This window comes from Empidonax traillii, unplaced genomic scaffold (genome assembly GCF_003031625.1).
Source record: "Empidonax traillii isolate 1590-97213 ecotype Southwest subspecies unplaced genomic scaffold, ASM303162v1 scaffold574:size890810, whole genome shotgun sequence".
Classification (NCBI taxonomy): domain Eukaryota; kingdom Metazoa; phylum Chordata; class Aves; order Passeriformes; family Tyrannidae; genus Empidonax; species Empidonax traillii.
The window spans coordinates 246,486-257,315 of NW_020955767.1; the positions used below are offsets into that span (position 1 = coordinate 246,486).

General features: G+C 41.8%; 1 protein-coding gene across 3 annotated transcripts in view; it reads right to left on the reverse strand.

Annotated features, from left to right (window-relative positions):
• The window catches only part of CFAP58 (cilia and flagella associated protein 58), a 55,499-nt gene extending 50,400 nt beyond the window's left edge, over positions 1-5,099 (reverse strand). The window contains exons 1-3 of one of the 3 annotated variants that reach the window (XM_027898003.1): positions 5,037-5,099; positions 4,936-4,994; positions 2,816-3,097 (exon numbers count right to left, since the gene is read on the reverse strand). In XM_027898003.1, the coding sequence (XP_027753804.1) occupies positions 2,816-3,097; positions 4,936-4,944 (291 nt within the window). In that variant the 5' untranslated portion in view covers positions 4,945-4,994; positions 5,037-5,099. Of the gene's footprint in view, positions 1-2,815; positions 3,098-4,935 lie in introns of all 3 variants that reach the window. The other 2 variants (XM_027898004.1, XM_027898001.1) reach the window with 2 other exon arrangements.
• Positions 5,100-10,830: the final 5,731 nt, after the last annotated feature.

Here is a 10,830-nt window from a genome sequence, read left to right on the forward strand (position 1 = left end):
TTGCAAAAGTGATCCCCTGAAGTCAATGAGGCCATTCAGACGACCAGTGATTTCAGGTCTCCCTAAGGTGTGCTTTTGGAACTTCATCTTACTTTTGATGTGCAAAACCAATTCTATTGAATTTGTATTGATAATATCAATTTTTATTAACAAATTTAGGAAGCACAGGTGATGGCCCCATTATTAATCAAAATCTAAATACAAATTTGCTACAGACTTCAGCATCAGCAAAACCGGGTTTTGTTGTAGTTGCTTCTTGGTTGTGTCTTTTACTGCGAGAAGCAAATCAACAGACCTTTTAACTTCAAAAGTACAGAGGAGGAAAATTTTGATGATGGAAGCCTTCACTGAAAAAATATTCCCATTGTTACTCAGTGGAGAGGGGAACTGAAAGGTTGCAAAGGTATCAGTAACACTGAGTAACTGCAGTATTCTGTTAGGTGACATGCTTGGCAGTCTGCTGCGTAAATAAAGAAGGAAGTACACTGGATGTTTGCCATTAGAATAATTCAAAAATTTTTTGAGAAGTACTGAACTCTGGAACTTGTGAAGCAGAATTCTAAAAGTGGGATTGCCTTACTTTATTTTCATTAAATACCCTGAACATCAGTTTCATTGCTCAGAAACTGAGAATTAATGAAATGCTTTTTTAGTATATTGGATTGATACGCCTGGAAACTGAAAATTTGGTAATTCCAAGCAGGGCAGTACAAGCTTCCATAAATTCCCCTTCCAGCATTCTTCCAGTGCAGACTCATGGATCAGTATCCCTACCCACGAAAAACAGAACTGTATTCCCTTCTTGATTAGCTTGGCCCTTTGCTCCTTTGATAGGACTACAAACAGCAGACTGTTATGCCCAGTTTATTAAAACTACAAAATAGAGCCCTGAACAACCACCAGACAGTTAACAGCTACTGATTATTACTGACCTGAGTTCCACTCTGTGGTTAACCCCTGCCCCAAACAAACCCCACTGATTACAAACAGGCTTTCATATCGAGGAAAATTTTGCTTCCGGAACTTTTATTCATATATGAAACAGTGATCTAGAAGAGCAAGGCTGTGCTCCTGTTACCCTAATGACCCATCAAGTCACCAAGATTTAGGGCCTTAATTTGAAGAAAGTATACCATTTTTACAGGAACAGCACCATCAGAATTATTTTATCATTTATAATTAAATAATAGCATTATAAATAATTAAATTGTGGGACAGATTGTTTGTTTAATTTAGCACTGAAGAATATCATCTTAGCTACTTTAGCACTTGAACTTCTCTCAATATTACTAGAGCTGTAACAGAACTTCCCTTCAAAAAAAGGAGAATAAGATGGAATATGAAGGGTATACCAAGAAAAACTCCAAGAATATTTTAAATTATATCCAAATAATTCCTGAACATTTAAGGGAAAGACTAATTCTCGTAACCAAACTGAAAAAGTATCAGTGCTGTATACTTGGCTCACAGCAAGCCACTAGAATCGAAATGTCATGTGTTGTGCACTGCAAATAATTTCTAACAGGATCATATTGTCAAGCAGCTTTTTCATTAGAAAATCTCTGAATGGGTCCAAGAACAGGCAATGTGGTAAAGCTATACCCTGCCTGAGCTTCAAATTAGCTGCTGAAGTTGGAAAAGCTCTTATTTTCCCAACATTTCTGCTCCTCAGTTTTATGATGTTCCTAAGACAATGTCTCAGCTTGGGACCATCTTGAAGGACAACCTTTGCTACTGTTCACATGTCGGGTATTGCCACGTGATAGCAGAAAGAAAATTAGAAGGATCATTGTGGTTCCTGACATGCATCTACCAGGTTTTGATTAGAAGCAGTTAATATCAACAAGATTTTCTACACTTTTCCTCCTCCTTGAGGAGGCTCTGAGCAGTACCATGGGTTTGCAAGCTGCAGGCATAGGATGACAGAGCTGCTATTTATATTTACTCTAAGTGTATTTTCTTCCTAATTCCAAGGACAAGAAACTTCATTTCAAAAAACTTCTATTTCTGTAGTGCTCATAAATCACTCTGGATTGCTACACTGAATTTATTTTACTGGAACAAAACACTTTAGTGTAAGGCATGGAGGCTTCTCAAGTAAATGCTAAATTAAAGTCTGTCTAGGTATCACAGGCTAAGTTTTTAAACCATCAGAATGAGAGAAGTTCCAAATACAGACTTCTGATCATTTGGCAGCTTTAGGTTTCTGATGGTCAAAACTAAAAAAAGCCTAAAAAAACCCATCAAATGTTTTCAGTGAGCCAAGCACTTTGATTTGACAGAGTTCAAATCAGTAATAGCAAAGAATACATCCAAGTAAATTGGTAAAATCACATTGAAATGCTACATGGGACTCCTTTTCAAAAGCACTGTGAAACATTTATTTATACGAGTTGTCACTTCCCTGGCCTAAAATCCATATTTCAGCAAGAAGTAGATTTTTTATGTTCTGGCAATAGTCAACATCCAAGCAGCCCTTCAAAAGTATTAATGAATAAAAAACTGTGTATTAAGTTGAAAATGTGCTATTTTACGGAGGGAAAGTTTAAACAAAATCTATTTGTGAGCATTTGAAAGCTGATGGAGTTGGTTTAGTGCAAATAAATGCAGAATTGGACCAAGACCTGTAAAAACACCAGGCTGAGAAAACAAAGCAGTTGGTAGCAAAGCAGAGGTTAAACAGCTGGAGATGCCAGCTCTATCCTTTGTTCTCCAGCTAGTTCTCTACATAAAAGTGTTCTTGTAGGTGCTTTTCATATTGCCATGTTTTTCATTAACGATTTCAGAATATACTTCATTTTATTCAAAACTTTACCGTCTTCAGTGATGATATAGTTTCCTCATCATCTTTAGAGAGCTTAGTGAGCACAGCTACTTTAGATGACTTCTCCACAAGCTCAGCACTCAGCTTCCTGCATTTCCCCATGAGACGCTTCTCATTTTCACGAGACTTCTTCATAACAGCGAGGAGCTTCTCATATTCCACACGGAACTGTTCCAGAGCTTCATCTCTCTTAAGCAGACTGATGAATTCTTGGGAGTCTTTTTCCAGTGCCTCAAATGCACTTTCCTCTAGATACGGTTTGTCAGACTTATCCTGAGTGAAATAAGATAATCAACAAACAGGAGGAATTCAACATCTCACTTATGACCCCAGAACTTATAAAAGTAATATACTGAGTGTGTAACAGCTACTAAGTAATCATGACAACATTTTCTGTAGTAACAGTTCTTTTGCTAACACGATAATGCATGTTGGAGGCTATTTTTCAAACACATCTCCCCCAGTTTTACTGAAATAACCTGTGCTTTAACAATCAGAGTTCTTGTAATTGAGTCCCACAACTGCTTTAAAGACAAGTCTACAAAATACCATCATCGTGATAGTGTTTGAATAATGCATCAACCATTGAGGAAGCCCTGTATTTTAGTCTCAGTTCTGCCCAGTTTCTCTACCCTCTAAAGTCTGATTAGTTTATGCTTTCCATGTAAATAGTGCCAGCAAATCACTTGTAGACAAGTGTGTCTGAAAACTTCAGTAATGACAATGCAAGACAGTCCTTCCTCTGCACAAAATACTACTGCTAAACCTTTCACAGAGGACATTATTGATCTAGCTCAGTTGTGCCAAATCCTTACAACTGTATCTCAGAGGTGATCTCACTTGGACAGGAGAGCAGCTCTCCTGTTAGCACAGTCATTGTGAGTCCCCCTCCCAAAAGAGAGGCAGTAAAATACACAGTTCCCACAACTGTAAAAATTGGCCCTGGTGTCTCCCCTCTGAAAACCTCTCAAAATTGGCTCAGGCCCCTACTCGCCAGTTGAATATAAGCAGTTTAAAATTTTCAAAATTCTGAGAATTTTCAAAAACCTAAAAAAAAGTAAAGCAATTTCCTAGAGTAAAATAACGCATTTAATTTGTTTCAGTGTTTTTTGGGGCGGTGGAGTATGTAATTTCATGCTACCTGGAAACCCTGAATTTAAAAGAGCAAAACTAGACCCTTATGACGCGTTGAGGTAGAGAGACCAGTTCCATGTGCTCCTCCTCATCACGATTCTGGTTGGGGGTGGTGTCTTCTGTGTCAGAAACTTTAGTGGGAAAACCACAAGGGAAACTTTAATGTTACAGCCCTTGCTCCAGCTGGCATGGAAGGGTGGTCTGCAGCGTGAGGCCAAAATTTAGTGCATCCTCCCTTCAAGCCTGCTCTGGAACTCACAGGTTTCTTCTTATTTCATCCTCCTCTCCAAACCACAGAATCATAGAATCACAGAATGGTTTGGTTAGGAAGAGGCCTCCAAGATCATCTCATTTCAATGCCCATGCCATGGGCAGGGACGCCTTTCACTAGACCAGGTCGCTCAGAGCTCCATCTCAGCCTGGCATCAAACACTTCCAGGGATGGGGCATCCACATCTTCTCTGGGCAACCTGTTCCAGTGCCTTACCACCCTCACAATAAAGAATTTTCTCTTAATATCTAACCTAACAATCTAATTTAATATCTAATCTAAATCCACTCCCTTTCAGTTTGGATCCATTCCCTCTCTATGCTTTTGTGTAAAGTCCCTCTCCAGCTTTCTTGTAGGCTCCTTTCAGGTATTTCAGTGTTGATCTTGTTTACGTTTATGATCGTAAATAAAGAAGAGTGGCAATAAGCGGGGCGGCAGGGGGCGAAATAACACCCACGATCTTAAACGCAGCAGCTGTTCCTAAGATACAAATGCTATTACTGCCTCCGTACAAGTAGGCTAATTGCTGTGACTTTCAACGCAGGACATAACTGAGCTCTGCTCACACAGGTAAACCCCACAAATAATCATGACTTATGGGTACAACATGATGCACGGATGATGTTGCTGAGCTTATCCCGAGGTACAGCCTCCGTCCTGTCCAAACAAGGGGCGGGGAAGGGAGGGGGCGGAGGTTACAGGTTACCTCAGCCATGCTGCCGGCGGGGGGGGACAGCGGGGCTCGGGGCTGAGGGTCGGTGGCTGTGGAGGTGTCGGTGCCGGTGGCTGTGGGCGGTGGCTGTGGAGGTGCCGGTGGCTGTGGAGGTGCCGGTGGCTGTGGCGGTGTCGGTGCGGGCCCGGGGCCCGGCGGTGCCGAGGCCGCCGCTGAGCAGCGAACGCCGCGTCGTTTCGTAGCAACGGCGGCGGCTGCGGGCGGGGCCGGGCCGGGCTCCGGGGCTGCTCCCCGGCCTTGGCCCCGCTCACCCCGCGGCCGAAGGGTGGGTTTCCCTCCCAGGGCTGGCCATCTTCCTGCTGGGAGTTCAGTCGGGGTTTTTTTAAGCAAGGACACCGAGCACTGTTTCCCCTCCGACCCGAAAGGCTCGGAGCTGCTGCCCGAACCAGCAGGATGGAGCAGCTCAGTCAAAGAATCACAGATTTGTTAGGGTTGGAAGGGACGTCTGGAGGTCACCCCATCCTGCCGTGGCAGGGTCACCTAGAGCAGGGTCACAGCAACGTGTCCAGGTGGGTTTTTAGTGTCTCCAGACAGGGAGACTCCATGCCCTCCCTGGGCAGCCATTCCCCCTGCTCTGCCGGCCTCAATGTACAGAAGTTCTTCCTCATGTTGAGGTGGAACTTCTTGTGTTTTAGTTTATGGCCACTGCTCCTTGTACTGGGGTGCCTGGGCACCACTAGAAAGAGTCTGTCACCATCCTCTTGACACCCGACTTTGAGATTTATATGCACTGATGAGATCCCCTCTCATTCTTCTCCAGACTAAACAGACCCAGCTCCCACAGTCTCTCCTCACATGAGAGATCTCCAGACCCCTCATCATCTTCATGGCCTCCACTGGACCCTTTCCAGTATCTCATTATCATTCTTGTACTGAGTCCACTCGAGGCAGGGTCCTGTGGAAGGTGATAAATGGGGATTTGTGCAGTTTTGGGAGAACAAATCAAAGAACCAGAAAATGGTTTGGGTTGGAAGGGACCTTAAAAGTCATCTCGCTCCAACCTCCCTGCCATGGGCAGAAAATTCCACTAGACCAGGTTGCTCAGAATACATCCAGTGTGCATCCAAAAATTATATCCATTTACTGAGGCATTCCCGCAAGCTTCCTGGTCCAGTTGGAGATGTCCCTGTTCATTCCAGAGGGTTTGGACTAGAAGACCTTTAAAGACCTTTGGAAACCAATCCAAACTGTTCTCTGATTCTACTCTAGATTTTCCAACTCCTGGTGATTTGTGTCCTGTGAGACCCTGTAAGGGTGACTATTTAGGCTGGTCTTCATGATAACTTCCATTTGAGCTACAATAATTCAAACTCTGCAAGTTCACCCTCATGGTAGCTGCACCTCTAACTGCAATGGGTGACTGTGTTAGGAGTCTGTGGTCACTTGTTCTAAAGCCCACTTTTGATAAGCCAGTCATCGTGCCTTAAAACATCACAACTCATATCACGCAGTATTAAGTGCAACCAGGACACAAATCTGTGACAAGACTCAAATGGTCCCATTGAATTAATTCCACAACAATTAATATTAACAACAGAATGCCTCGACAGCTTCATGACCAAGGAGCTGCACTGACAATCAAGAGGACACTGGGGTTTCTGACCATAGCAAGAATTTACTTGGGACTAGCCACTTAAAATTAAATTCTTTATTAAGTGGAAATAACCACATCTGCCATCCTGCAATGCGCTGTGACTGTCATGGTTATAAATTATGCACTCATGTCATAGAGAGAATCTCCAGACAGGGTGGAGCTCTTCAAGTGGGATCACTTTTTAACACTCCCTTTTAAGCTGAGCCTATGTTCCCAGCTCTGCAAAAACATCTTTGCTAGTAAGAGCAAAAAACTCAGCCACAGAAGAAAAAAAACCAACAACTTAAATACAAACAAATAAACTTAAATAAAAATAAATAAATATCCAATAATAGCAGGAACAAGCCAGAACTCGCAAGTCTCAGTTCAGTGAAAAGATTGTTATTTATTTCCCTGACTATCTGACTTAGTTCAAGAGACACATGTACTTTCTAAATAAGTCTAAATTAAATATCTCCATATTCTTATGCTGGTAAATAAGCAGAATCACCTGTTTCACCAGCTGCATAAAAGAGAGTTTTGCATCAGTGTGATGTGTTGATGTGCATGCAGAAAGGGTTACTAGAGAAGAAATGTTTTCTCACTGATTTATTTGAGGTCACAACCCTCATGCAGTTCATTTAATGCATGTTTCAAACTGTAGTGACATGAAAATGATAAGCCATAACTTCCTGAATGTAAGGATTTATGAGCTACTGCAGAGATATAAATAAATAGAGTAAAATCTCATCATAAGATGACCCAGGAGAATGGAAGCCATTTGGGGCAGGGACCATGACAGTACATGTCTTCTGGAAAACGTAAAAGGAACCTTATGGCCAGTGGAAGGTAAGGATAAGAATTGATAAGGAAAGCCCGGGAGCGGGATTTGGGGTGTTCCCTCCCACATCCGCTGCTGTGAGGAGACGTCAGGAGGCGGCAGCACCGCACCACCACCGTGATGGCCGAACTGCCCCGCACAGCTGCTCCCTACCCCGGCCGAGAGACGCCTTACAAACCTTAATTATTACGTGGAGAGACAACGGTGGGGTGAACATGTGCTCATGGATAAGGTTATGCATTTGAATACAGTTTTGCTCAGTTTACTCAGATAATATCATCAATGGGAGATTACCTCTAAGGAAAGCAAAATTTATCTACCGATTTACTAACTAAAATATTCGTTTATATATATTACAGATATGTTACATAAATATCACTTAATCTAACTGCAAGTCTTGTAATTTTCCCAGCGATATGGAAATTCATCAGAACCTCGTGGCCTCAAAGAGCAGTGACGCTGCAGACACAGTCCGTGGGCTGACATCCTGGGACATAGCCTGGGAGCCAGATTTGCATACTCTGGGAGCTCAAAGTCATATCAGTTTTGCAGTATTAAAAAGAACGAGCTTCCTTTTTCTCCAGTGGCAAGGGAACACTATGTGGTTCTCGTTTACTTAATTAACTAGGTGGTTTTTTTACTATATTATTTCTGAATGTCCTCTCCAGCTGCTATTTTCAAACTTTATCATAGTTTTAGAATGTGACCAGTTGATCAGTTAAAATTGGAGCGAGACTTTCTGTTTTGTTCATAAAGATGATGCAACAAACCTCAAATAACAGTAACCTTTGATCATGCTTGGCATTAGAGTTGAGCCAATGATCTCAAGAGAAGGAAACATTACCATTTCCTTAAAAAGTTAAATCACAGGAGTGTTTCAATTAACAGAAACACCCAAGTAAAGAGGTTGGTTAGTTGAGACAGAAGCTAAAGCTGACAAGTGTGTATAATGTACAAATATACACTCTACATAAAAAATTAAATGGATGAGTTATGGAAAGTAAATAAAATTATTTCAATAATCCTGAAACTAAGATGAACTTGCTGTTCCTCATTATGGTTTGAAACTGCAGAACAGTTTTCCATCCCAGTTTTTCCTCCCATTTCTGAAACTGGGATTACTATGGCCTGCCACGCTTATTAGAAAATTCTTCTCTTCTACCCTTCTCCAAACCAAACACAGGGATTCTCCAAGACCACTGGAGGAAAGCAATGCTTTGCAGATCACCATCACTGCCCACTGTGGGCTCTTAGCACCACTAGTAGTATGGTTGATGCTGCCAATCTGGCCTACATGGAGAGAGACATGGGAGGGACTCTTCCTCCAACGTATTTGAAGGAATGGTCTGGCAAAAATGATTCCCACCCATCCTGGTTGCCCAGCAGCATTCATCCCTAGAGAGGATATAAAGGAAAGCCTGCAAGGTAACATAAAGACACTTGGCCCTGCACAGGTTTCTTCAGTCCTCAGTTTCCATTACCTACTTACCAGTTCTGATCCATGGCTGTCTCCCCAATCATGCACATTTGGATCTATTTAAAGATTAGTTTTAAATATGCCTAGAATCATCATGTATTCATTAGCAGAAACAACTTCTCCCCCATGCTTTCCAACAGCCTTTCGGTTCCAGCAGCAGAATCCAGGCCCTAATCTCTTATTCCTGTTCCTCTCATATTTTATTCTTCAGCCTTTAAATTCTCAGCCACCAAACATTTCCATAGATGAAAAATTGGTCTGGGATTTTTCATTATTTGACACTTGACTCCTCTGGGAGGAAGAGGCTATTAGAAAAAAATCTTAATACTCAGAGAAGTCTGTAGAAATGACAGCCATTAAAGATGTTTATAAGGTCAGGTGTAAGGGGGTAGATGAGGACACCATATGGTGAGCTGTGAGAAGGGGAACCTGTCTCCCTGCACATTTCTGTGCTGGGAGGTGTGAAATGTCTGTGGTTGAAGAGAGTCCCCTACCCCTTCTCCCCTTGATCGGTTCCTGCTTCTGCTCTGCTGAGTCATGCTGAGCTGTGCTGCTGCAGATTCCTTCAGGTTTACACAAGATGGGGCCCCAGCAAGGCCTGACAAGCAAGATTATCATCCCTGCTTTCTTTGTGTTTGAGTGTTAACATAATCCCTCTGTGCGCTCCAGACTGGCAGCTGTCTCCTGTATTCCTTGTTTTTTTTTTTATTTACTGTTTGTAAGGGTTTAAGGAAATATTGCTAGTTTTGCAATGAATTAGAAATACTAATGGAAAGAGTAAAATAAATCCTCAATCTTCTAACGTGTCTGAAGGCAGCTGAGAAAGATACCTAGAAATTAACTCTCAGCCCAAATCTCGTTCTTGTCCTACACCTGCTGATGGAATCTTAGAGTTCACTTTAGAAATAATATTATTATATCTAATTTTTGCTGCAGTAGCAGCCACATCACAGAGCCACAAGTCCCAGTGTGCAAAGAACTATGATACCATTACTCCAGTGCTTGCAGCTTCAGGTCCTGCCCAGCATCTGAGTAAGGTTAGCGGAGCTTAGCTCATTATCAAATAAATTACTACCTTTAGCAAGATAATGATCTCAAGCCTTTTGTGGTGCAACAACACTCAACCAATGAATCATGTTCTAGAGCTGTCAGGATGTGTGCTTCGAGCTTTCCCTCCTCTTTCAGACTGCTGAACTGCATAAAAAATAAACTAATACAAATCAAATTAATTTGTCTTGGTTTGACTTTCCCATTTACATGTATTGTATTGTTATCATAATTTTATACCATCTTAGGTGGCACAGAAAGTAGATCCTGAGCGAGATGGTGGATATGTAATATAATCTGTTGGGATGTGAGCCTTCCTTTGAAAAATGTTCAGGTCTTTTCCCTGTATCCCAGAGAAATTTTGCAGATGCATGTAAACGATAGTCACTGTAAGCCATAGTAATTTGTATTGTCCAATGTGTATATCTCTCTCTATATATATCAGTAATTACTACCTTGTTGGGCTTTATACAGGTGATATTTAATAGGCTTAGGTGATGAATAGCTGAGATCCTGGTAGAGGAGCTTTTTGCTCTCCTCCTGCTGCTGTGAAGTTCCCAGGGGAAATAAATAATGCACAAGACAGGCTGAGTCCTGCAGCACAGAAGCGGAGAGATTTCAGTATTGCTCTTGCTGGAGATGATTTCCATAGATTAGGACATATGACAAAGGAATGTAATAACAACACCCAGGTTGCTAATCAACCTGAATAAACTTGATTTGGACACTAAGGAAATAATACTCATACACACAAATTTACAAACACAAACCCTTTGAGTAACATTAAAACCATTACTTAATTCAATAAGCACCTCAGGAAATACAAAGAACGGGCTGACTTAACAGTCCCAGCTATTACTCATGAACTAGCCAGCTACAAAACAAAGCTGTGCCATCATATTTGCCAGGTGCCCTCTTGATATTTCAAAG